This window comes from Botrytis byssoidea (genome assembly GCF_014898295.1).
Source record: "Botrytis byssoidea strain MUCL 94 chromosome Unknown BBYS_015, whole genome shotgun sequence".
NCBI classification, from domain to species: domain Eukaryota; kingdom Fungi; phylum Ascomycota; class Leotiomycetes; order Helotiales; family Sclerotiniaceae; genus Botrytis; species Botrytis byssoidea.
The window spans coordinates 26,881-53,062 of record NW_024065856.1 but is presented as its reverse complement, the minus strand read 5'-3'; the positions used below and the strand labels follow the sequence as shown (position 1 = coordinate 53,062).

The 26,182-nt window shown below is 43.5% G+C and overlaps 10 protein-coding genes across 10 annotated transcripts; 3 read left to right on the top strand and 7 right to left on the bottom strand.

Annotated features, from left to right (window-relative positions):
• Positions 1-693: 693 nt before the first annotated feature.
• EAE97_007507 (uncharacterized protein) lies at positions 694-2,125 on the bottom strand (the record flags this gene model as incomplete). The annotated part of the gene is made up of 3 exons (XM_038878022.1): positions 694-1,071; positions 1,151-1,501; positions 1,583-2,125. 3 exons carry the CDS (start codon positions 2,123-2,125, stop codon positions 694-696), a joined length of 1,272 nt encoding a protein of 423 aa, XP_038730860.1.
• A 1,424-nt stretch (positions 2,126-3,549) lies between these two features.
• On the bottom strand, positions 3,550-4,641 carry EAE97_007506 (uncharacterized protein; the record flags this gene model as incomplete). The annotated part of the gene is made up of 3 exons (XM_038878021.1): positions 3,550-4,288; positions 4,339-4,488; positions 4,556-4,641. The coding sequence occupies 3 exons, from the start codon at positions 4,639-4,641 to the stop codon at positions 3,550-3,552; spliced, it is 975 nt and encodes a 324-aa protein (XP_038730859.1).
• Positions 4,642-5,169: 528 nt separating this feature from the next.
• EAE97_007505 (uncharacterized protein) lies at positions 5,170-6,318 on the bottom strand (the record flags this gene model as incomplete). The annotated part of the gene is made up of 1 exon (XM_038878020.1): positions 5,170-6,318. One exon carries the CDS (start codon positions 6,316-6,318, stop codon positions 5,170-5,172), a length of 1,149 nt encoding a protein of 382 aa, XP_038730858.1.
• Positions 6,319-6,627: 309 nt separating this feature from the next.
• Positions 6,628-7,974, bottom strand: EAE97_007504 (uncharacterized protein; the record flags this gene model as incomplete). The annotated part of the gene is made up of 1 exon (XM_038878019.1): positions 6,628-7,974. One exon carries the CDS (start codon positions 7,972-7,974, stop codon positions 6,628-6,630), a length of 1,347 nt encoding a protein of 448 aa, XP_038730857.1.
• Positions 7,975-8,608: 634 nt separating this feature from the next.
• EAE97_007503 (uncharacterized protein) lies at positions 8,609-9,279 on the top strand (the record flags this gene model as incomplete). The annotated part of the gene is made up of 3 exons (XM_038878018.1): positions 8,609-8,746; positions 8,830-8,965; positions 9,023-9,279. 3 exons carry the CDS (start codon positions 8,609-8,611, stop codon positions 9,277-9,279), a joined length of 531 nt encoding a protein of 176 aa, XP_038730856.1.
• Positions 9,280-9,382: 103 nt separating this feature from the next.
• EAE97_007502 (uncharacterized protein) lies at positions 9,383-13,303 on the bottom strand. The gene is made up of 9 exons (XM_038878017.1): positions 12,889-13,303; positions 12,502-12,792; positions 12,368-12,448; positions 12,213-12,308; positions 11,814-12,160; positions 11,391-11,769; positions 10,480-11,335; positions 10,304-10,425; positions 9,383-10,256 (listed from the first exon to the last, which is right to left on the bottom strand). Exons 1-9 carry the CDS (start codon positions 13,018-13,020, stop codon positions 9,534-9,536), a joined length of 3,027 nt encoding a protein of 1,008 aa, XP_038730855.1. The 5' UTR covers positions 13,021-13,303; the 3' UTR covers positions 9,383-9,533.
• Positions 13,304-13,735: 432 nt separating this feature from the next.
• On the bottom strand, positions 13,736-14,301 carry EAE97_007501 (uncharacterized protein; the record flags this gene model as incomplete). Its single annotated transcript, XM_038878016.1, has 4 exons — positions 13,736-13,786; positions 13,842-13,869; positions 14,072-14,179; positions 14,240-14,301. 4 exons carry the CDS (start codon positions 14,299-14,301, stop codon positions 13,736-13,738), a joined length of 249 nt encoding a protein of 82 aa, XP_038730854.1.
• A 2,784-nt stretch (positions 14,302-17,085) lies between these two features.
• On the top strand, positions 17,086-18,334 carry EAE97_007500 (uncharacterized protein; the record flags this gene model as incomplete). Its single annotated transcript, XM_038878015.1, has 3 exons — positions 17,086-17,483; positions 17,545-17,863; positions 17,915-18,334. The coding sequence occupies 3 exons, from the start codon at positions 17,086-17,088 to the stop codon at positions 18,332-18,334; spliced, it is 1,137 nt and encodes a 378-aa protein (XP_038730853.1).
• A 1,269-nt stretch (positions 18,335-19,603) lies between these two features.
• On the top strand, positions 19,604-21,983 carry EAE97_007499 (uncharacterized protein; the record flags this gene model as incomplete). Its single annotated transcript, XM_038878014.1, has 4 exons — positions 19,604-19,771; positions 19,822-19,944; positions 19,998-20,090; positions 20,148-21,983. 4 exons carry the CDS (start codon positions 19,604-19,606, stop codon positions 21,981-21,983), a joined length of 2,220 nt encoding a protein of 739 aa, XP_038730852.1.
• A 1,329-nt stretch (positions 21,984-23,312) lies between these two features.
• Positions 23,313-26,020, bottom strand: EAE97_007498 (uncharacterized protein; the record flags this gene model as incomplete). The annotated part of the gene is made up of 5 exons (XM_038878013.1): positions 23,313-25,420; positions 25,472-25,619; positions 25,683-25,800; positions 25,858-25,886; positions 25,973-26,020. The coding sequence occupies 5 exons, from the start codon at positions 26,018-26,020 to the stop codon at positions 23,313-23,315; spliced, it is 2,451 nt and encodes an 816-aa protein (XP_038730851.1).
• Between the last annotated feature and the right edge of the window lie 162 nt (positions 26,021-26,182).

Sequence of the window (26,182 nt, the reverse complement as noted above, 5' to 3'; positions counted from 1 at the left end):
CCTTTGATAGATATACATTATAATATACCACACTGTTTTTAGATCTTAAATATAAAATTTTTAACTTAGGAATTATTATCAGATCGATGATGATGATAGGAAATACGTCGGATAGAGAATGAGTAGGAGATTATACAATATATATTAAAAATCTAAGTAAAACTGATAATATACTTCAATCAACCCCGGACATATACTTATCTCTATATAATCTTTAATATTCTAGTAACTCTATAGTTTTTTCTAGTATAACAAACTATAGTTTTAGATAGGAGATAGGTTTTTTATAAGTGAGTAATAGTACATATTAATCTAGAAAGGGTAACAATCTGGAAGATCACCTCTACCTAAGCCTGGAGGTCCTTTTAGATTCAAGGTTTCCTATCACTAACTATTATGTCTAGACTCTTATCTCGTGAATGACGAATAGAAAGTCATGTGATCAATCTTCACATAGGTCTTAATTACATTAGGAAGTCTTTGATCAAATATCTCATTCTCAGACCCGTGACACTTTGCTTTAAAAGAAGTGCGTTAGCAGCGTATATCTTAAGAATCTACAACTACCATCCGATCGCTAATTGTAATAATAAGCCGGAGAGCTCAAAGTGTGTTAATGCAACAAAGCCCCTATGTTATAAGTTACACGACATAGCCACTACTGCAACTTCTGCGCCTCACTTTATCGTTCACTCAATAAGAGAACTTATTGCCATCAAGAAGATCACACGATTCGGCGAATATGCAAGGTGTACGTTTGTCTGCCACTTCTCGATACACACGCATGAGATCCGCCGCAAATCCATCTAATACGTCGAGCTCTTTCTGAAGACGGAATTCCTGGGCTTGCACATAAGTAGGGTTGACAGACTGAAGGTAGGCTTTGATACATGAGCGAGCAAACAACATTTGTAGTGTTTGTCCGTTCGAAAAACTGGCAACTTTGCGAATGTGTTCTGCTTGAAGATAGAGACGACTTATCATAAGCAGCTCTTTGATGTTGTCCAAGATCATATCCGAGATATCAAGACTAAGTTTCTCCACCAACTCGTAAAATTCGATAAGATTTGTCTATGTAATTTGAGAAGTTAACATTGCTTCATCCCATGTGGACGCTCATCATGACCTACAATCTGTTGTGGCCCAGGACTAAGCCTGTAATATCCGGGCGAACAAAAGTACCAGTGTAAAGATATTGAACAACAAAATCAAAGGCTAAGGTTGAGCATTCGATTTTGAGAGTTTCTCGTGTGATTTGACCCAATGTTTCAACTACGATGGTAGTCTGGAAGTATGGCGAAGCCTGAACAAGTAATGCTTTAGGTAAGATAACTTTTGACCCCCAACTGAATACCAGCGGTGACAAGAACTTCAGGACCGCGAAACAAATTGAGTCTGTTTGTGAACTCATTGGCGGGTAGTTGAGCAACGATATTATGGCTAGTCTTGACTCGCTTCTGGGGTGGCGCATTAACTGTGTCGCTTTGAGTTTGATGTGAGGCTAGAGGATGTCAGTCTTTGAAATTATCAGGACGTTTCCAAAATCATCTTCATCATTGAACTTTTCTGGGAGTAGAATTACCATTAGTGAATAGAGGCTCGGAAGATTGAACTTCTTGAGTGCTAGGAGCATTGCTGACTGCTCTGTATCTAAACGATTCGAAGGTGGGACCGACTGTGCTAGAGCGAAACAAGTTAGACCTCGTCGGTGTAGCAGGTGCTGTCTCGCAGGAGATGTGAACAATGGAGTGCTCATTGCAGGTGGCGCTACTGTTGCTAGAGGGCTTCGATTAGTGGCTGGGCCGTCAGAACTCGATTTGTTGACAGTCGAGGCAATATTCTCCTGACTGTTGTTCTTGGCAGGGTTGAATTCGGTGGGAGAACCCAACATCCTGGATGCAGCACGGTGGTAAGTTGCAATTGTATGACTTGATTTGGTAGAGTGATTAGAAAAAGAATCCGGTAAAGTACTAGTTGAACTTATAAGAGGCGTCGAATCTGATGGCCCAGGCTGATTGTCGCATATATCTTGTGTTTTGTTACACACCTCAGCTGTATTGAAAAGGCTACTTGGAGTGGGAAGAACTGATCTGCGATCAAAGACTGGAATCTCGGAGTTGTTCATCGTATAGACGTTTTCCCCGAGAAAGTCGTAAAACTTGGACTTTGATTTCGAGAGAATTGGTAATCTCTCCAAAGTTCACCTTCTTTGAATGTAAGACCCTTAGCGCGATTTACAAAAGAGGAAGCGACGACCTTGATTCACTGGACGCAACACTTGAACACCTGAACGTGGATTTGAGATAAGTCTGACTACTAGAGCCTCCATGAAATACAAGCTCTTATTCGGTATATTAAATCTAGTGAAGAGAGTTGCGGCATTATTGTGTTGTGAACAAATTAAGAATTATCGAATTCGTTTGTTCATTTGATGATCGATAAGTAGCAAACGGAAGAACTGCAACAAAATTACTGGTAATCAGATAAGACAAGATGGAGATAATATATCTAGAGATTTTGATCTGCTCTTACGTCCGTTCTTCCTTCTCGTCATATTGACCATAAAGAAATATACACATTGTACCCTTCATATGAATTAGGTAATACCATTGCCTCTGTTGCGATGTCGAAATGTTACGGAAAGAGGCAAAGAACGTTCAAATCCAACGAACACCTTGAATATAAGAGGACGGAGTGTTTTGCACCAATCTCTTGGGGCTGCGATTAAAATGACAGATGTGAGAAGAAGGTTTGGTTCTGTGACTGCTCAGCATCTTCAATTTATGCTTCCTGCCTTGACTATTTTCTCGACCATTGACTGTAGCTGAGTTTACTGGGCTAATATTTGGCGATTTATACATTTTGGCTGAGCACTTACAGTCTCAAAGCGTTTATTCATACGAGCAATCCAGCAAAGAGTATTATCGCCTTCTCGTATAAATGACGAGATAGTAAGACCGCAACTAGACTAGTGGTGAAATCTGACCAAGTAGAGGGTCGGAGAAGATCATATTATACATTGAGATTTCGACCTTGTCGATGAGTCCGATACGAATAGTAGTACAATAATGGATCCACTATAGACAAGTTTAGAACCTGTAACATTGCAATGATACAGGTGATTTTTGAAATCATATCCTTTCCTCAGTGGAGTTCTCTTGAATGGCGACAAAAACTGTGGTAAAGGGTCCATTGGCACTCCTGCCAACAATATGAACAATCTTGAAGTAAATTAAGCCCCTATCCTGTAAGATATCGAGAACTATCACAAAGACTCATTGCATAAGATACACTCGCAGCCCTACTCCAAGGCGGAAGTCCATGTAAAATCAACGTGTAATAAAACGCAAGTAAGCCACAATGAGCGATGGACATAGGATATCTCAATCCCTATCCTCAAATGCCATCAACGCTCTCCCAAAGCCGCCGAAGTACCACCCCCATAATCAAAACTCACAAGACTCAAGTATCACCCGACTTCGCCCTCTTCACAAATGGTCCGACCTTATACATACTGCCCGTATCAAATCTCAATTCCGTCAACGGACATCACATCGTCGATTTCAAATACCCATTGCTGTCCAATTTACCCATCGAAAGACCACTCAGCGATCTGCCGACCAATTTCAGGACATCTAATTCAAGACCTTCGATTTCTTGAAATAGCTCCTTGAACTCCTTTGTCTTTGTCGCATCTGTATCAGAGCACAATAAGTGCTTTACGTACGGTTTGAGCAAAAAGCTCGCCAGGAGCTCTCGGGTTCGTCCCTCAATGGTATATGCAAATGCATCTTTCAGTATTTCCTTAAACGCGGGGCTTATAATCGATGACTTCTCGTTCTTATCCTTGTCGTCTTCATCAAATTCTTTTTCCGATGTGGCGGCAAGTTCAGCTATGAGGGCTTTTTCTACATTTGAATAAGAGCCCTTGAGTTTCAACGCCTTTGCAATCTTGAAAAACTGAATATACAATCGGATTGCTTCAAAAGGTTTGGGTTTCGCGAGATTGATGACGACATTGCCAGTATACATCCACTGAAGCGCCATATCGAAAGTCTCGACATCCCACTCATTCAAGTCCAGTACCGCATTATTGTGGCTTTGATCACTGGCATTGACGGAGTCTCCGCCACTTTCATTTCGAAACAAGCTGAGTTTCTCCTCACAAACTTTCGAATAATAGCAAAGAACGGTGCGAGGCACTAATCGTTCTTTATTGCCCGACTCGCCTTTGGAATGCCCTGAAATGACCTTGACCATATCTCCGCCATGGAAAAGCGCGCTTCGTCTGCACAGAATCAGCAAGGTAATGCTATGACGGAATTTTTTTCAACCTACTTATAGAATTCACAAGCTGGTACCTCAAATGGCGCCTTGCAAACATCGCTGGAGTTTGTATCTGTGATCATGATGCCAATGTTTGAGGAGGCTTTGGTAATGAGATTTCGAGACAAACGATGGAAATAACAGATGACTGAGCTTGATGTACTTTGAGGTCAAGTTAGTCAGTAGTCATCTAACCCCACGTCCCTCAAATGAACGATATGGTGAGAACACAATGAATAGCATACTAACCTCTGTAATTCTACTGTATCGGCAGGAATTGGTCTGGAGGTTGGATCTTGTCTTTGCGTGTGACATTCGGAGGATAAAAAGGAATGGATTGGCGGTTGTATGTGACAAATCCTCCGGCAATAGAATGGTGTGATTTTCGATATTCAATCTTTGATATGGATTGATGATTCGATAGTTCGGATGAAACCAGAAAAAAAGAGAACGTGAACTATCACAGAAGACGAAAGTCCTGGAATAGCGCAAGCATCTTTACAAGGCCTAGCTAGGCGCTCTTTCTATGAATCTCTCGTTGTACCACGGTATATCATAACTCAAATAACTACCCTTAGCGATACGAATAGACAGGTTTTAGCACTAAAATTATCAATCAGACATACATTCAAAGGTTCACGCAGTATGAGTTATGCCTGAAGTTTAGCCCAATTTGTATGAAGGGAAATTCCATTCCAGGACTATATTAAAAAGGCTCGCGCCCAATATCTATTAGAACGAGACTCTGTCATAAATATGTTAAAAACCGACTGATCAAATTCCACGTAGCTTCAATTTCCGACATATATTACCGTACTGAGTTGAGTGTCCAAATAACATAACTTAAGCCAGCGAGTGTTCGATGAGCTTCTTATAACCGCCAACAGCCTCCTCAAGATCAGAGATCTTCAAATGCTCGTGATCAGAATGAGCGACCAAGATATCTCCTGGCCCATATAGATACCTCTTATGATCCCCTTCCAAATTTGGAACATCAGTACCATAGTTGACTGTGATAGTTTCAAAGCCTTCCACGTCACTATCACAATGTACTGGCCCATAGCCCTGAGTGAATTCAACATCCAGATCTTGCCCTGTCTTTTCTATCACATCTAGAACCAATTTTCGTAATTCCTCTGGCGTACCAGCAGCAATTCTAATAGCAATTTTGGCCATCGCGTCTTCCGCAATAACATTTGCCGCGACACCTCCATCAACTCTTCCGATATTGAGCGTGGTATTTCCATACTTCTCGCTCCACGGTAAATCCATTCTTCCTAATTCATACAATGCAGGTATTAACATCGCATTGGCATTTCTTCCCAACGAAGGATATCCCGAATGCCCAGCCTTCCCCTTCGCAGTAATACGTAAACTTATTATCCCCTTGTGTCCAGCCGCCAATTTCAGTTCCGTAGGTTCGCCAAAAATAACGGTTTCCCAAGAAAGACCCAGGGTATTGGCCTCCTTCATACCAGCCCCCAGTGTTTCCTCGCCCACCACATATAAAAGCGCAACATCCCCTTCGTGAATCTTGCCAGCCGCAATAAGGTCTTGGTACGCAGTAATTTGCGCTGCAACACTAGCCTTCGCATCTACACTTCCTCTGCCCCATATTTCATCGCCTCTTCTTTCGTATGGCCAAAAAGGTGGCACAGTATCGATATGTGAGGTTACCAATGTTCTTGTTTGTCTTTTATTTCCAATATATGCTAGCACATTCTGACGCTTCTTTCCCGACGACGATGATGATTCGACCAAGTCGACATCTTGTATCTCCACGGTAAGATTTTGTTCCTTTAGGTAAGAAATCAGGAATGCGCCAACATCATGTTCATTTCCTGTAATAGATCCAATCTCGACAAGGGATTTGTGAAGTTCGAGAAGGCTCAATGCGCCCGAGGACGATTCATCGATAATTGGGGTCTGCGAATCAAATGAATGAGCCGCGTTTACCAGGAGAAGGAGCGGGGAAAAATTGAGAAGCCTCATATTGAATGTGGTTGTGTTTTGATGAGGTTGAAAGAGCTGCGGTAAAGAGCTCGAAGCTCATAGCTTCGGCGAATGACGTTACGCGATTGAAAGCTCGGGTGTTTTGCCGATAAAACGCCGCGTGATGGAGTTTCAGGGGATTTGCCAAAAAAAAGTTCCGAAGATAAGCTTGATGATAGCTACAAGTCTACAGCGAGCATGATACATTCAAGCCACTCTCTACTTGATACATTATCGAAGATAAGAACTTAGGTGGTATGATTATAAAAGTACTACAGAAACACCCAGCCAAGAATTACAACGCCGTTATCATACCGCTATCTTAACACCCCCAAAAGCATCTATTAGACTTTTCGGCGGACCTTCATCCATTGCCATCTTTTCTCCAAATTGGGGGCTATCTTCCCTTACTGTGAAACTGTATCCATGCACCCAATATGTCCTAGAGGGAACTAATGCAGCTTTCCTTAGCTCTTTCATGTTCTTCTTGGCATCCACACTGATACACAATGCGGAGTCGAGTTCCTTGATGCCAGGTTCTTTCAGTACTGCTAGAGCAGCAAGTCCTAGATACGAGTGATAGATATCTGGTGGATCTCCTGGCGTTTTCCCAAAGCCACCAATCATATGCTGCGTTTTCTCAAACAGGAATCGTCGAGATCCATCTTTGTTGATAACGTCGGAATGACCTAGCATGCTTAAAGATCCCCCAACCCAGAAACAATAACAAGTATCAACCCGCTTATTGCACCGCCCATTGAAGCCGACGAATGTAGAATCAATATCCGGTACAAAGTGATGGTCCGATGTCGCTCCATTGTGATCATCTTCATCTTCTTCCTCTTCGTCATTATACGAAGTCTGCCTCAATGCCAGCCATCTAATAGTTTCTGGCAAGTTCGTAAGACCTGGCGAGGTGGAATTTGGACTTGAAGATTCGGTAGGTTGCGAAGAGGCCTGTTTTGGCAATCGATCGAGAAGGGACAAGGACGCAATAGCACAATAGGTATACCCAGCATGCGCCTCATGCTGCGCACTTTCTGAAATTCCTCCATCATATGTTTGCCCAGCCCTTAAGTGTCCCACCAATTTCTCCACGTCGATATCATCCTCTCCCCTCTCCTCATGCGCATCTCCAGTCAACATCCATCGAAGCGCTGTAGCCACATAGCAATACCTCATGTCTGTCCCACCTTGTATTTTCCCATCTTCCGTAATGAACTCCCCAAAACTTCCATCTTCCCTCTGCAATCGTTTTAGCCATCGCAAACACTCTTTCCTTTTCACATCCTTCAATCCCCCCACAAAACCCAAACTCAAGACCGCAAAAAACGTCGCAGGTAAATTCGCAGGGTCGATATCTCGTTTCCCATTTCCTACGTCTGCATAATAAACATCAGGAAACCTATGATTAGTAGAACCACAAAACCCTCCAAATGGATGTTGGCACTTCAGTATCCAAGCTCGTATAGCTCTGCGTTGCGACTCTGGAAAAGTAGATGCGCCAACATTGAGTAAATCAAGCGCGGAAAGGATGAAGAAGCCCAGAGTCATGCGCGAGGAATCTGTACTGGTGTATACAGTAGGCAATAGAGAATGTAGACATCTCTGCCAATACTTGATATGTTTTGCGACCTCCAATTTAGCTTCTGCCATTTTGACAATCTTGCTTGATGGCAGACAAGCTCAAAGTTGTCTATCCCTCATCTGATACTTTCAGGGGTCACAATTCAAGACATGGATGTAGCTCGGGAGATTTCACATAGTGCGTCGTGATGACACAGGCCCCTTCCGAAGAACGATTTTTGGTGTTTGCTGACCAAGCAAAAGTTGATCGAAATGCCAAGATCTTTTAATTCAAAGCCTTTAGAAAACACTGCCATTTCCATGTAATACAACAGCTACAAAACCATATGGTACATGATAAAATTAATAGGTTCAAGCAATTGTCCATTTATGAAAAATGTAGACTAGTTTTGTAACAAAAATACTGAGTGGCCGTTTAACCATCGAATTTTGAAACGGTACACGATTTTTGTAAGCATATAATTTCACCCAGCTCAGGCTTCCCAAGAACCTCATAGATACTTATTTATAGGCATTACCCCCTGCTTCGGAATCGGATAAATCCTAACGCCTAAATAAAGCTTTCAGGGTAGCATCTAGCCTTGTGGCTCTAAAGAATAGATGGGTATGATCTTTCGACCAAAAATATCCAGCTCATCCAAAGTCACTCTTTCTACCTCATTCCCCCTTTCCATCATTCTCTACACAGCAACATATTTTCAGCATGGGAATCATTTCCGGCACAACGATCATTACCTCCCTCTCCCTCTTCCACATCACTCTCGCATTCTTCTTCATCACCAATCCGGTGACGGTTGCTGAGCAGTCGCTAGTCTTCATCCTGGGTGAATCGATGGGCTTGGTGAGTTTATTCTGTTTCCCACATCTGCGATGTCAATATGTATACTTTTATACCTAATATATACTAATCTGTCTATACAACAGCCCTACGAACGCTCCTTCGACCGCCAATCCGCACCAATATCCTTTCTCGGAATAATATTCCTCTTCCTCGGTATCACAGACCTAGTAGCCATCTCCATGCCGGAAGAAATATCCCAATACCACTGGGGAACCCAAGGTTTGTCCAGCCCCTCCCTCATCCATGCCAAAACCAAAACTAACATACACTCCACAGCACCCATTCGATTTTCATTCTCTGCGGCACTATCACTCTATTCTTGGCTTTTCTCGTCCGCCTCCCCTATCTTCACATCTCGCAACTCCTATCATGCCGGTGATTGGGGCGAGGGTCTCAAGAATCGCATTATTTTTACCTGGGGGTTTATTGAAATGATGGCTTGGTTTTGGGTTTTCGTTACTTTGAGAGAGGAGAGACAGCAGATTGCTCAAAAAAAAGCGCAAAAGAAGGCTGCAGAGGAAGATATGATGTAATGAACTTGAGATGTTATCTGAGGGTAAAATATTTCTATGCTTATATTTAGGTGAGCTAAACATAATATAACATGGATAAGAACATCTATTTGAGAAAATATTTGAAAGATGCATGAATACTACATGAGAAAGGAGAGGGTTGTGGGAAGATGAGTTTTTATGATGCTTTTCTATACCTCACCTAAGTGATATTTTACTGCACATTGGAGCCCATAGTATCTATCTGCATCCTCGCCCATTTCAAAACTTTCCCCTTATATCTTCAACAAACCCAGTCCAGTAACCGAATCTCTCCACGCCTCCACCATACCCCCAGCCCACTCTTCCATGAAATTCTCCCCCGCTAGACTTCTCAACTGCTCCACTGAATCTCCCACCTCCATACTTTCCAACACCCGATCGATCCACCCGCTTTCATCCAATCCATTCTTAATCTCCTTCGATTTCTCAGCCACTGCTTCCATTACCGATTTTGCGCTTTCCGCCAAAGTCTTATTCTGTTCTACCTGAAGCTTATGAGCCTTAACATCTTTAAGTGCGAGGAGTTTCGTAGCGCTAATGACAACAGATGCAAGATCATAGGCTGTGTAAAGTGTATGAAGAGTATTCCACAGAGCCGGGGTTACATTTTTATCCTCTTTGATAAAAGAGAGATGTTGTTCCAATTTTGCGCAAAGATATTTATTGGTGATTTCGAGCGAGGTTTGAAAATCCGCAGCTGATGATGCGGTGGGATCGCAGGCTTTGGCTATGATGGAAGCGAGATTGCTGTATGCTTCGAGTGCTGAGGCTTCAGAGCGTGTTAAGAAGGGTTCGGCTGGACTGGTTTTGATCAATTCTGCTTGTTTTTGGAGTTCGGTGGATATTTGGAGAATGTCCTCTCTGAACGAGGTAAAATTGATTGGCGTAGATGTGGCATCGGAATTTATCATGGAGATTAATTTCTCGACGAGCAAGTCTGCACGGCTTCGGTTGCTCTGGATGGGGTTAGTAGGGTACAGGCGGTATTATGAAACAAACTTACAGATGGACCAGGTGCAAACCGGGTAGACTTTTCAAGTCCTGTTCCCAAAGTAGACTCATAATCAGGGAATGAAGTGTAGTCATTGGAATCCGAGAATTTATCCAACATCTCTGGGTTTTTAGCTAGTCGTATGTCAGATATATCTTGAATGTGTCAAATGAATAAGGTAAACTCACGAAGAATGCTAAAAACATCCGAAGGCGCGGTCTGCTTCAAGAGCCGCGATATCTTTGTGGTCTCGACAGCGGAAGATACTGCCGACAATGTGTTGGTGATAATTCCAGAAAACTCTTGAAATTGGAATATTGTGTTGTAGCTTCCATACTCAAATGCTTTCCAGGTGTTATTCGAAACTTGGTGACGACAATTTCCGTACATCTTTCTTTGTTTTTTGAGGTGGTCTACAGGCTTGAGATTTTCAGAAGATCCATCTGGGGCAGAAGGGAATGGATGCGGGTGTAGGGATGAGATCCTATCCAGTATACTGTACCCTAGAGTATCAAGCTGTATCTGCTTCAAACTCAGGTGAAGGTATGCTTTCATAGCTTGTTGGCCGCAGCCAAGCGAAGAATATATTCTAACTAGAATGAGTGAGAAATCAGAGTTCGATTTAGACTGTGACCAGCCATATTCGAGACACACAGCTGCTTGCAAGGCGTACGCGATTCGTTTGCTTTTTAGAGACCCGTCAACATCACTGGAGTCTGAGAGAGCAAGTTTTATCAAGCACATTGCTGCTAATGTGCAGAAATCATCGGCAGGATGTCTGTCTGTAGGGAGAAGAGACTTGGAAATTTTCCCGTTGTCATTCATTGCAGATGTGTAGGCGGCAATAGAATCCTTGGAGAGTTGCTCGAGGCAGACCTCACAGTATACCCCGCAAGAATTGGAGCAGTATGTGCAAGTGAATGATCGTTCACTAGTTTTATGTAGAGGGCTCGACCGACGTTCGTGTTCGGAGATACTACTCACGATGAGGTGAGTTAATTTGTGTAAGTTAACACATCTCGTCATATCGTTTGCGTTGTCGAACTGTAACAAAGGTTAGAAAATCATAAGTAAATTTGGGTTTCAGTGCGCAGCTTACTTCGTTCTTAGTAACCGACAGGGCCGTGAATTGAGAATCTAAATCGTCCTTGGTCGCCTTTTTACCGAATTGAATTCCATTCCTGAGAATGTCGAGAAGTTTTTTGCGTTCCTCACTTTGTGATAGCTCTACGTAAGGTCTGAGATCGCTAAAGGCTGTGGTGGCATCGCCAAATTCTTGCAAATATTTGACGATTGCAGCCACTCTAGGGTACATTTCAACATCTGATCCAGATGACTCAGTAGCAAATGGCGTAGAAGAACTCTTAAAGGTAAACTCAAGCCATGCTAAAGATGCATTTCTTCTCCATGTTTTGTCAATTCCAGAATTGGGGTCTTGATGCGATGCAATTTCTGTTGAAACAGTATCAAGGGCACTGCTTTTGTAAGTTGTTGTTCCATTTATTGATGTCACAGTACTTACGAGGGGGTTTGCAAAGAAAGAGCAGAGTGTAAGTACGCTTGCCACACGGCCCAGTCGGCCATTCTAGCCTCAATGATCTGTCCGCGTTCATCCTTTGTGCGTGAACGTTTGAGAAGACCGCTGGTTGTCTCAAAAAGTTCTTGCCAATGCTCAGATGTTTCCATAAGCTCTAATTTATTTCTCCATAATTCCCAATCACCTTTGGCAACGATCGACTCTGGTCCAAGAGAAGGCTCATTTAAATAGTTCAATCGATCTTCCAATTTACCATGTGCAGCAGTAATTCGTTGTAAAAGCAACAGCTCCTGCGGTGTATGTATCGCACGAGTCGGGAGAGGCTTTGACTTCTGAAATCACCGGGTTAATATCAGTAATCCTGGACGAGACATGAACACATACATCTGCTTGTATTGTAGCTGTAGCAAGCTTACTAATCTGTCCAAAAGCCAATCGACCCCATAGAGTTCTCTTTTCGATAGGAAGATCGCTCGAAGTCTGGTAATGAGTAAGCAAAACGCTTCAGAAGATGTTCCTCATCCGATACAATTACTTACAGATCTAAGGAATAAAGAAGATATATTCCAGAAAACGTATTGATGTTTACCTGGGAATGTCTTTTCAAGACTACTCGCAATCTGTCAAGCATTTGTTAGCATCCCATGATGAAATTAATGAGAGGTTGAGATACCTGTTGAGCGTGTTCCCAGTCGCGTTCCGACAAACAGGCCTTGAACGATTTCAACCCAGAATCTTCTTGTTTGGGATATGCTTTGACGCTTTGCCATCGCAACTCACCAATCGTCCTTGCCCAGATTGATCCAGGATCTGGAATGGCATTGACTAAAGCATCATCATAGAGATCTATATCCTCCTGATCCGTAATGACAACCTTCTTAGCAACCAAATCTTCCAGATGGGGAAGTATGCTATCCCTCTCCGATTGAATAGACGAACGTGACTTAATATAAATCTTGAATGCCTGGAAACTTGCTTAGCTACACTCGTGAGATGGGAGATTTCCTCAGTCACGTGAAGAAGAGATATTCAGGAGTGATATTTCACCATTCACACATACCTCTAAATGAGGTGTCCGCTTTTTGGCCAACCGCTTGTCAACTAACTTCAGCGCTTGCTTAAAATTGCCGGCTTCGACAGCATTCCAAATAGGGACATCTTGACGCTCATTGAGTAGCTTATCAGCCATCATTCAAATATTACCAGGTATAGATCGAGAAAGAGAAATGCCGAATGTGATGGATAGTTAGCTAATCAAAATGTCTTTATCTTCAAGTTCGTGGATTAGAAAAATGCAGGTGTTGTGGCTTGTCATCAGGGTGCCGCACTGGAAACAATCAGAGTCTTTAACAAGTCAATCAATATTGATGAATATAATTTTTTTTCAAGTTGCATCATTGGATTTGACTAGCGAGGAAAGAGAAGAACACCAAATTTGTTAGCTCTTTCTCCTATGTCATCCATAGTCTTATAAATTATATCGACACACGATGAAAACATGAATAAAAGTCCAAATGATGGTAAGGATCAAAGTAGGAAGACATCTATCTAGTATGTCGTTTCATTATATGTTTTGTGGTATTGAATGAAGATTCAAGTGCTGCATTACACATCTAGTGGCTAGTTATTGGCGCAGGTATTGACACCCTGAACTGAAAGAGATTGATATCAGTTGTCGTACACAGATATTCCGCATACATTAGATTGAATGCTTTGATAAGAGCCATTTATTAATCTATAGAGAGTCCGTTATGAGCACCAACGAATTGAGCAACCATTTTTCATTTTGTTGGCCAGAATGTTACTTTGAGCTGCCGGATAAGGCCCTTGTCAGTAACTTTTATCTCTATTGCCGTCCCTCCCCGCAAATCGATCTATCACATTTTCATCATACACAATCCCTTTTCTCATGAAGAGAACCACCCCGCTTTCCTTTTGGCTTCCTTTCGTTGCTCGATCTAGAATCATATCAGTATGTGGTTAGCTGACCACAATAGAAGGACTGATGCATACCCATTGCTTCTTGCAGTCTCGATATGCTCTGCAAATAATTAGTCCACAATCCTGATGTATGAAAGGTCCAAAAGCTGTAATGACTCCCCGTCCAAGAGCCAATTTATGGTTTGTTGCTATTCTTTGCTGTTTATTGTTAATTGGACATTGGGTATCAAGGGTCCACATAAGGTTGACTTACTACCCGCTACTTCTATCTTCTTCATCCTACATTCTGGGGACAAGCTTACTGGAAATAGTCCGTACACATATCTCTATCACCTCCGTTTCGAGCCAAACATTTCAGACTTCTTGAAGCTGCTTCTTGACAGGGGTCGAAGTATTCTCCTGGGCGTTTGCTTTGCAGGGAGAAATCAGCATCTTGAACCCTTCGCCACAAGAAGACGCAATATCAATACCTTTCAAACTTTTGACTCGTCTCTTTATCCCATGGATTCTCTGTAGGCTTATCCGACGACATACTGCAGTCCTGCAATTGGTGCAGAATGAATGTGATATGGAGATGTTGGTATTGGTAGAATGTGAATCACTTCTTTGATCAAGTTACAGCTGGTCGTAATCGTAATCCGTTTGGTTTCACCTCGTAGACTCGTACTTGAGAAAGTCAAAGCTTCCTGAAGTTTCATCACCATCACCTGCCCTTCTATCGTAGACAATCCTGGTAAAGCCCGATGCCCGGCTCCCGGTACCATTGCCGATACCAACTCCGATCAACCGAAAAATCACATGCAAGATACATATTACCTACCTAGTCGAGCTAGTATCATGCCTCGTGCTTACTTCATATTTCCCACTCACGTGCCGTCACAGCCACTTTCCACCCTTATCTAAGAGCAGGCTCGTGGCAGGGTCCTCTTATCAGCCGAGCCAAGTCCAAACATCGGCACTTATTAGCGAGGTAGCTGAAAAGTGTCATTGCTCAGTTGGTCCCTCTTACTCAAATGTTTGAAGTTATTTGAACTTAGACATCTCCTCTCCACCAGTTCCTCCCGATTATTATCCAAGCATCTTTCACAACCTTGCGATATGTTCATTTTGAATTTATACAGACAACAACATAAATTATACTCTGCACATAAACTTACATGCTTACGCTGTAGCGTTTTCCAATAACGAAGCCCACAATGCAATAACTGAAAGGAATGATCGCTATCAATTCATTACCACCCACATCATTGAGGATGGATACGAGCTTTATTAATCGACAATCCAATGCATCATATTGATAACTCCATTAATAGACCCAAACTGCCAGGCATATCAACTCACGATGAACGGCCGAATTTACCGGGAATCCCCCTCAAAGGACCACTTCCTCCACACAAATCATCCTCTTGTTGCCAATGTTGTTGTCAGGACCGTGCCAGTTTCTTGTTGAGGGAAAATGTCGATCACAAGACATTATCTCTTCTGGAGAGTCGAACGGTCTCATGCAATTGCCAACAATAGGGTTGTTAGCTGAAATGAGATTCCTTACTACTTTGGTAGTAGTATATACCTACACGAACCTTGTTTCGATTGAGAAGCTCATCACATTCGTGTCTGGCACTCGTTACCATGAAAAATGACTTTTCAAATGGACAAACGATAAAGGTGGATATTATTTCTTCCGTCGCGAATTCTTCCACTGCAACTTTCCATTGCGACATTCAGTTACGACCTTCAATGCGTCTCGTTTTCTCTGTTATATAATTGTCTTTTGTCTTTTGCCGGATGTTCCAGAACAAACATTATTGATAGATTTTTCTTTGTCCGTTAACGGCTCAATGCATCAAGCGAAGCATGCCAAATATAGCCGATAGTGCTAAGAAGTATTTTGTGTTCCATTTTGGGTCATCATTTCCAGCTGGTCTGATCAACCCGTGATGCATTAGCCCTCCACACCTATCGATATACCTCCACTTTTGATTCTACTTGTCTCCATAATTGGTTGCTGTCTTTTGACTTTGGTAATTTGTACTCCAACTATACATTACCAACTGCTAAATCATACAACTGATGACGCTCGAGCATGGAACTGGCATACAATTCCCTTGCTTCTGTGGCTGGTTATAACACTGAGGCAGCTCACCGATTGGATGTTGTGGTCAGGGCAGGATTTGATTACCACGTTATCTTGCGCACATTTTTTGTTCGTGTGGTTCCCACTATCCATTTGCAGAAACAGTTTCCATGCAAATGTATCTCAGTTACAGTACCCTGCATTCATGTTCGCTTGGTGCAGCGCTATTATTGAGTCGTTTTAGTGGAAGATATCAAATCTGCTGTTCAGGCTAGACCTACGCACGTCGATCGACCACTTCGGATATTAATCAACGATAAGGAGTATGCTGGAGTGACGATTTCACCCAAGATATCGTGAAACTATCTCCACATTCAACCCCCAAGGTCATCTAAGGAATAAACTCACCGCCAAAGAAGGTGTGGAGGAGCATAGTAAGGGCGGCCAGGATCGAAGCATCGAGGACGTGCAAAATTAACGAAGGATTGATAGTAGTGTAAGATGATGGTTGGTTGACAATCGTGGCACCGATGGATTACCACACAAGACGTAGATTGGGCTTCAATTTTAAGGCTTTGGAAGCTGTTATAGATATAAAAGAGTTGTCCTTCTCGAGCTGACCTTTGCAATAACCTTTATAATATACCATCAAAACATTCTTCATTTGTGCTATCATACAATTACCAACCCAGTCAGCAACTTTCTGAATTACTGCACCTCGGATAAATTTATCTGTTAGTATATCCACATTCCTTACTGTCGTTTCAATGCGCTGTCCACATTGCATGGGTGCGCTTTTTTGCCTCGACTCTCTCTCCTCATCTCTCAAGACTGCTGTCTCAAACTCAGCGGGCAAGCGATGGGTTTCGTGGAACCTCGAATACCATGGAATTGTTGAGCCCCGAGTTTCAGACGTGGTATTCGAGCTGGCAATGCATCAAACTCTGACAGATTCATCATGATCGCTTCCCCTATCTTTGAGATGGTCATATATTTCCTTGAGCGCATCAAGTTCATCTGCTGCCTCAGCATATCTTGTCTAACAATCTATTTAGTACAATACAGAACCACAGGCCCTTGATCATATTCTCTACGACAAAATCTTTCAAATTAAAAGGATCCACACCACAATACCATCTGATACCAGTACATCAGTGGTTGAACAATAATTTCAATAACTATATCCAACAGTTAAACTCAACTACATTTCTCCAATACAAAAACAGTCCACAAACAGCAGAGATGGCCACTATCGATGTAAGCTATCAGCCAGGAACTCCTGAGCCAAACTTGTTCCCTAAGGTAGCGAACTACACTTCCACTAGAGCAACTCAAGACAGCCTCAAGCGGTCCTTCGCCAAGTATCTGGCCTCAGAGCAGAGTGCACCAGCTGTCGGAAAGCTATTCAAACCTGAGACTCATCTTCAATATGAAGAGCCTAGCTATGTCCATACCATGGAAGATATTGGATATTCTGCCACCTCTGGTGTTTCCCCCGTCGCTGTCTCTGAGCCGTTCCGCCTTTTTAGCGAAGAAGCTGTTAATGTTATGAGGGAAGAGATTTTCGACAAGGAAGTCCAAGAGAAGTATAGCTATACTTCAGATATCGCACCCAAACAACTCCGTGGTTATGCTCCCGAGTAAGTTACCATATCACCTTTGGTGTATTTAATTACTTGACTAACCTGTCTCTTTACGCAGCCACGGCAAATTCATTTACGAGGCCTGGAAACACCCTGAAACTCTCGCAATTATCTCTAAGATTGCGGGTGTGGATCTTGTTCCTGTCATGGACTATGAAATTGGACATGTCAACTTGTCTGTCCCAGGGAAAAAACGCAGCCATGATAGCAGTGTTTTGATAAGCGAGGAGGATGAGAAGCCCATTGTCGGCTGGCACAGAGACAGTTATCCATTCGTTTGTGTTCTCATGATGAGTGACACAACAGGAATGGTGGGCGGCGAGACTGCTTTGAGAACTGGTTTTGGTGATATCAAAAAAGTCCGCGGTCCATCAAAGGTAACGCTGATCGCTTGCACACATTGAAGTATATCTAATAACGTTGCCTAGGGATGCGCTGTGGTTTTGCAAGGTCGCTATATTGATCACCAAGCACTGCAGGCATTTGGTGGACAAGAGAGAGTCACCATGGTTACCTCCTTCCGTCCACGATCTCCACGTGTCCGTGACGATACCGTCCTTACTACTGTCCGACCCATCTCCAATCTCTCCGATTTGTATGGACAAACGGTCGAATATCAACTGGAAAATGCCGAAGCCCGTATCAGAATGATGCTCAAAGAACTTCGCGATTCCATGAAAGCCGGCGCTACCAATGCCAAAGCTATCAAATCCTTCCTCGATTTCGAAATCAGCCAACTAACTCACCTAAACGAAGAGATAGTCGACGAATCACTTGTCAAGGTCGGAGAGTTGGGAGAGATCTGCGCTGAAGCTGCGAGTCCAAAGAAGAAAGCCAGGGCTGAATGAATGATGGGCATGGCCAGCTAGACTTTAATGACTTGATACGAATTTCTTTTGTTTTTATTCCCTCTTTAGCGCCGATCGTTTGAATGAAGACATTTCTTCTGGATCTTGGAATGAAATTGAAGGTAGCGTGCTGGATGCAGATCAGATAGGCTCTTTTAATCTGGAGCTTGCTCCATAGTCTTTGGCTTCGAATCTTAGGTTTCGTCCCTTTCTTGTTAGTACAATGCAATAGCACTTATGAACTGTTGATGGCTTGCTTTTTGATTAGATTGTGAGTATTGTTTATTTGATGGTTTTGCACTGCATACACCGGAAAATCTTGGGCGGGGTTGTAAATCACTGGTGGGGGATTTTGAGAGATAGATTGGTATTGGATGACTCGATAGCTGGTTGGTTGGATGGGTGCCACGTAATGTTGCTTTATAGTTGAGAGAACCAATGCAATGCTGATATGAAATCTGTGGGGGCTTCTTTACGATATAGTGAGATGAATGAGGGGATTTATGTTTTGATTGTCCTATACAGTCGCGTGGGAAACACTGATTAGATCGAGTAGAGATTTCTGTACTGCTGTAGATCCTGGACATAGATAATTGCTTAGTTATTGTTGGAGACAATATAGAATATAATCTTGATTCAGAGGAATTGACGATTATCTGTAAGAAGTCCTGCCAATGACTTCGAATACATCCGGCCTCTATATTTAGAACTTCGGATATCGGATTGTTAGATGAACAGAATCGTGAGGTTAATTGATGAATGATTCCTATACGACAACTAATATGGATAGGTCTAGATGACATGCGGTACTAACATGAAACATCAAGTTTCGTAGTTCTCTCAATGTAGGAAGGTACAGCTATCTACAATTCATTTTGACATGAGATTTACCCATGATGCACGCGATTTGGAATATACTCTACTGTGCCACAGACGATCCCCAAAGCCACCTTCGAAATGTGGGTCCGAAGCCCCTCGACACTAGTACACGTGATAGATTACCCCATCACGCTAAATAAGGCTTGAGCTAAGGTTATCTTTGCGGGACGCAATCCATTTTGTGCGTCCATCGATTTTCACGACCCGACATTGACTTTTCATTCCAACTTACAGCCTTATCTAGAAGGCACTTTTGAGCGCTTCGAAAGACAAGGCGCTTCTTTCGAACAATTTAATAGATATAAATTCTATTACACTGCTACCTTGCTTAGCCATACACAACGGCGAGCGATCCTAGCAGTCCTTCCTAAGATACCGTTGGAAATTACCATGAATTCTTCACCCTCCTCCGTTATGTCCAGAGCTACGCCAAGTCATGGATCTCGCATGCGCGAAAATACACCCAGGATTCGGGAGGCTACATCACCTGTTGAGAAGCTCCAAACCATTGTGAAAACCAGGGACGAAGAGCCGGTTGAACATAAAGCGCAGGTTCAGGTTCGTTGGAAAGGAGTCATCCTCGTAGCATACGCTAACATTTCTCCCAGGTTTCTGCGGACAGTCTAAGAGACGACCTGATCTCCATGAGAAAATGCTTAACTTGCTCCATCTGCGACCAACTACTTTACGAACCATGGATTTTACAATGTGGCCATACATACTGTTATTCCGTGAGTGCATTCCCTGAACTTGGCTAATTGAATAGGGGCTGACGTGATTATAGTGTCTGTGTCAATGGTTCATCCCAAATAAGAGAAAAAAGACATGCCCAGAATGCCGCGCACCAGTCAAGCAAATACCAGCTCCAGCGTTCCTTGTAAGAAACTCCTAGAAAACGGTTTAAGCAAAATTGAGGCGTATTAATCAGCACTAGATTAAAAACATGGTCGAGATATTCATCCAAAGAGGTCAACTAATGCCAGACGACGAGACGATAGAACAGCACAAGGTCAGGAATGCCGAAGAAACTGAGATAGTAGAGAAAGATAAAAGTAGCCCCGAAGGGTTGTTCAGAGGTACATTCCCACTACGGCATGGGGAACTGTGGCTTGATGAAGCGGACGGGATTATGCGATGTCCTTCCTGTGGGCATGAACATGAAGGTGGGCCAACGTGCGATCATTGTGGTGCTGAGTTTGACGATATTTATGGCTTCAGCGATATGGACGACGACGGCGATCTTTCAGATTTTGACATTGGTTATGGAGAAGATATAGAGCGGGATCATGATAATCTGGGGCGTGAGCTTGAGCTTGAAGCCGGATTACACAGAGCAACAGAAGACGGTCCAAACGTTTCCCATTTTCGTCATAATCCCTTTGCTTTCGGCGGTCCAATTCACCAACACGTTCTCCATCACTACCACGCTCATCAGCGTGGTCATCGTGTGGATAATTTGAACGACGACTCAGAAGATCCTACAAATTCCGATACCAGCAATCAGGACAATAGTGATGACGAAGACGCCGGTTCACTGGAAGATTTTATTGCAAATGACGACGAAGATAGCGAGTCCGTTGCTCCTCCACCACGTAGAGCTAGACAGAGAGTGGTCATAATATCGGATGACGAAGATGATGAGGACGATGAGGACGATGAAGAGGATTCTGATGACGAAGGTGGTGCGATTACGAATCGCCGGCGGCCGCGATCTGGCTGGGCCGCATCATCAGAAACGCCTTCCAGAGCCATCTCAATCTCAGCAGAGGAGAATGGTAGTACACCCTCTAGATCTATCTTGATTTCAGATGACGACAATGGTAGCAGTGCAAATGGTTCGGAGTTTGGTGATGAGATGGTCAATCATGAGGCACGCAGGTTGAGGGCATCGGGAGGCTGGAGTCCATTGGATGAAGGAGAAGATGACGATACAAACAGATTGGCGCACGGTGAATATGGTGGTTATACTACAACTGACGATGAAAGAGCCTCGGACGAAAGCGATTCGGACACGATTGGTAATCCAAATTCAGATGGCGAAGAAGAAGAAGAAGAAGAAGAAGAAGAAGAAGATCGGCCTCGGGGCGGGCTTCGGGGGATACTAAACTATGATTATGAGGAAATGGACCCAAATTTCGATGGTTTCTCTTCGAGCGTGGATGGGGATGCCACACCAATCGATTACGCTGGAATCAGCGACGGCGGATATAACAATCACGGGAGCGAGAACGAGCATTACGACTATGACACCGATGGAGATCTAATACCCAGCATGGATCGGGATGGTGATACTGAAATGAGTGTGTCCCCTGGTGTATCACGGTCTAGTCGAGATGTTAGCGTGGAAAGTAATTTGGCCGAAAATCTCGGTGTTGCGAACGAAGTTGCCGGGAATGACGACGATGATGACGATTCAGACAGCTCGATTCGTCCACCCCCACGCCGACAACCGAGAAATAACGCCGGTAATCAACAGTATAATTCAAGAATAAGTATGCTATTTGCAGAGCATCAAAATACTGTTAGAAATGCCCGAAACCCTGATGACATAAATTATTGGGAAGATGAAAACGATAGAGATATTCCAGAGGGCGGTTCCTCTGGGAATCGTCGCAGGACTCAATACCATCATCCTTCAGGTCCACCGGGAGGCAATCATCATCGCACCATGCAACCTCTTGGTATTGATAGAATCAGAACATCTAGAGGCTCTTCGCCACCACGCCTCGTACCAACTTATGGTAGAACTGGTCGCTCGCATAGACAGTAGTCCACATAATTGTAAATAGTACAAACATAATAACGAGGCGTTGGGTAAAACTCTTGTTTCTGGGATCTCAACATTAGCGCTTGGCTGGACTGGACTGGGCGGGAATTGAATGGGAAGGGAGTTTGGGTTCAAATACCAGGAATGGAATATACGAAAATATTAGTCTTAAGGTTAAGGGGGTGGCGTTACTCGATCTGAACGTCAAGTCAGGTCAAGGGTATTTAATCGCTGATACAAGCTGTCTGCCGATGGCAATTTTTGGGTGTCTATGCATACTCAAGTACCTACACATAGATTATATCTTTAAAAGTAAATCATGATAAAAGTATCTGTAATCCACGATTAAGCATGTACTTAACACATACATAATTAGCATATATTTTACAATCATTTATTACCTTTTATACACAATGTATATACAGGTACATACACCCGTCCATCCGTCCATCCATATATATACGAGAAAAAAAAGATCTTGTTTCTCCTCCTGTCTTCCCTACCCATCTCTCACCCGTTCATCATTCTCCCCTCTCCTCTCCCCTCCCATCCACTCCGTCACCTAGATACTCTCTGCGTTTTTTATTTCCACCCGCAGTCTGCGCCCCCTTCCCATCCCATCTCCCCCGCCTCCCCCGTCGTCCGTTCCTCCACCTCGGTACAATTTTACCATATTCACTTCTCTATTCTCTCCTCTTCTCCTATCCATCCCCGACCCGCTATACACACAAACAATGGTATCAAAAACTTCCCTATACCCGAATTGCTCAAGAAAAGAATCAAAGAAAAAAAAGAGTAACCGAAGAATTATGAGAGGAAAAATAAAAATGCTATGATGTATGTATGTACGTATATATGTGTAAACAGATGAATTTGTAAAGGTAAAAAGTAAAAAAGTGAAATAGTAAAAAAGTAAAAACAAGAAACCAAACGATAATGTGTCAATAATAAAATATGAGTAAGTGAAGAAAAGAAGAAAAGAAAGAAAGAAAAACTAAATACGGTAAACTAGGAAGAGGTAAATGAATGGGAAAAACAGATAAAGCAGATAAAACAAAACGCTTCTATGTAGTATATTGACCCAATCCATCCATGCCATTCCATCCATCCATATCCGCTATGCTCCTCGCCATGGATGATTACCGATGTACGATGTGCGACTCGCAAGGGAAATTAACTTGAAAAACAAATTGTACAAGAGAATATGTACGCTATGTACACGCGCACTACATCGCAACACATCGCACCAAATCATGCATCAACCCCATCCACTCCCCAAAGACCCCATAAACCCCTTTATTTAACCAAAAGCATTCTCACTGCAGGTATCTTCTATACAGCTCCATTAGTAGGTGTCTTCTCTCTATCCGACTCCTCAATCGTATCCTCCCTTCTCAACATATCACCCGGGGTGAAAACCATTTCTTCCGTTTCACCCGGCCCAGTCACGGGGGTAAAGATATCGACTTCTTCAACTTCTTCTTCGTCTTCTTCTTGAATTATTTCGCCACTTCTTCTACCTGCTATGCTGGTGCTTCTGCTGTGCGAACCCGTTCTTGTGTGACCATGGCCGTTTCCGCTACCCGATGCGACAGGTGAAGTAGTATTGAGTGAGGGTCCTTTGAATAAATTCTTTTTCCGCTTCGCGAATACCAGGGGGGCGCCAAATGCACTATTGCTACTACCCCATGAGACTCCTTCATTAAAGCTTGAAAGCGGGGTCTGTCGGACGACACGGATGTTAGAAGGGAATGAGCCAAGGGTAGGGGTTGCGGGTAAGACTTTGACGGAATGGTGAGGGCTGCGAGTAGGTAGTGATATCTTTGAGCCAGATCCATTGGATGAGGTTGATGAAGCTTTCGAATGAGTATGTTGATGCATTATGCTGCGAACAGACGAAACAGAAGACGATGTGGATTTTCGTCCCCTCAAGCCACTACTTGGCCGACGTTGGAAAGTCGAGCGAGGGGTTACAGGCGATGGGGATAATGAATGTCGCTTGGTACTCGAAGTTCCTTGAATTCGTGAGATAGGAGGGCCACCTAGTTGTGGCATCGGAGCACGTGTCATCGTAGGAGACTTTGAAGTGACTGGTCGTGGACTAGGGTCCTTCGGACTACTCGAGCCGTCAGCAGCCTTTTCGCGGAGATCTGGTGTTGAGCGACTAGCTTTTGTCTTCTTTCCAGGCGACCTGGCACGTCTAGCAGAGTCTAGAAGCCAATGTTTCCAATGTGCTAATTGGTTTATGATAGCATGCTGATGCTTACGACGCTGCTGGGGAGGTTTGACAATGCCATTAGTACTAGGGTGTAAGAAATCATGATTAGAAGTAACTAGCTGCAGTGTACTCCCTCGTGAACGGGCACTCCGCAAAGTACCTTCTTTTGGAGGAGGGATAGGGCGTCGATGTCGTGATGAGCTTGCCGAGCGAATTGAATCTTTTTCAAGTGGCGGGGGAGGGGTGTGAACTTCAGGCGAGGAGAACTGTCCATGTTCGGGCAGTCCAGGTAAATCAGTCAGTATAAGGTCCGGGTAATGGGCGCTTCGCCTCTCCTTTCTTCCTCTACTCCTAGGTGGATCGCTGATCTTTAAAGGCTGCCCTTCTTCATCGACTCCAGTTAAGATTGGCGTCATTTTTTCCAAACGGCTACTCGCGGCACTTAATCTCCGTGAGGATCGGGTCTCCGCCTCTCGTTCCTTGCGTTTTCGTTCTTTCCGAGCCTGCTTCCTTTCTTCCTTTTCGAGTAAAAGGGCCCACCAACCGGCCAAAGCATCACATCGTTGAGCCAGTACATTTTCAATGACCTGATCAATATCTACACCAGCACTTCGCATCCGCTCTAAAGTCTCTTTTTCTAACGCAGTGGTAAAAGGTGCTGCTCGCTGTAATTTTAAAATGGCTTGCTGTTGTGGCGCATGCTCGGCAAGAAATGGATGCGTAAGAATATCAGACAAAGCAGGCCTGATTAAGGGTCTCTTTGACAATAGAATGCTCAGTAAAGTTCGCGCGTCAGTTGTGAGGTGATCCGGCCATTTTGGTTCCGCAGTCAAGATTCTGGTCCTTGTGATGTTATCGTCATCATCGTCGAATGGTAGCTCGCCGCATAGTAAAGCGTACAGAATCACGCCTAGACTCCAAACATCAACCTTTTCTCCGGCATACTTTTCTCCCTTCAGCATTTCTGGAGCACTGTAACATATTGTACCACAGAAAGTCTGCAAATAACTCGCCTTTCCTTCATACTCGCGAGTAAACCCAAAATCTACAAGTTTAACATTCTCGTGTTTATCTAAAAGGATATTTTCCAGTTTTAAATCTCTGTGAACGCAGGACGAATTGTGAACGTATGAAACGGCGCCAACCAATTGAGTGAATATCTTTTGTACCTTTTCCACTGGTAGGGGACCATGCGCAAGAAGATAATTGTATAATTCGTCGCCTACACCATCATTATTAGCCCAAATTCCTTCTGCCTGTGCATCCAACTTACCAGGACAATACTCAAGCACAAGCCATACTAGGTTTTCTGTGACAATTACTTCGTAAAGGCGAGCAATGTGAGGATGTAAGAATTGTCTGTGATGATGTATTTCTCGAGCCAGATTCGAATCATCCTTGTTGGCCGACTTGAGAACAACCTATAGAAATCCGATGAATTAGCTGATATTCTGCGAATCTGAATTCCATCCTTTCGAACGTACCTTAGAGCTGTGTAAGAGTTTGTGCGAAGCCAAGTAAACCTTCCCAAAAGACCCCTTCCCAATTAACCTCCCCAACGTATAATTGCCTACTGAGCGGAGTTCTTTCGACGAGAACTCTCTGCACAAGGTTCATTGTTAGTATTGTTCCATTCGGTTTGCTCCGGCAAATACGTACTCCAATAACTCATGATATGAATTGGCAAGCTGTGACTCGAATGTATTAGCCCCTCATATTCATTTCCCAGAAACTCGTTCTCCTTGTGCCAACTCAACACCCCATCAATGCCTACCTTAGCTTTCCGGCCCTGCGATTCAGCCTTAAGCCTTGCTGCCTGCATACCAGTCACCTTTCGCCACTCCGTCTGCTGTGTATACAAGAGGCCCTGAGCCGGGACATCCAAACTCTACCAGTCACGTCGGCGCGTCGTATTGGCGAATCGAACTTCGTCTTATTTGTTGATGAATAAACGTCCGGAAGATGCCTGAAGATTGATCAGCCT

Coding starts and splice junctions, on each gene's coding strand:
- EAE97_007502 (XM_038878017.1), bottom strand. CDS start 13,020: ATGATGGCTGATAAGCTACTCAATGAGCGTCAAGATGTCCCTATTTGG. Junction 10,426..10,479: donor GGATGTTTTTAGCATTCTTC/GTGAGTTTACCT, acceptor ACATACGACTAG/CTAAAAACCCAGAGATGTTG. Junction 10,257..10,303: donor GGTTTGCACCTGGTCCATCT/GTAAGTTTGTTT, acceptor AACCCCATCCAG/AGCAACCGAAGCCGTGCAGA.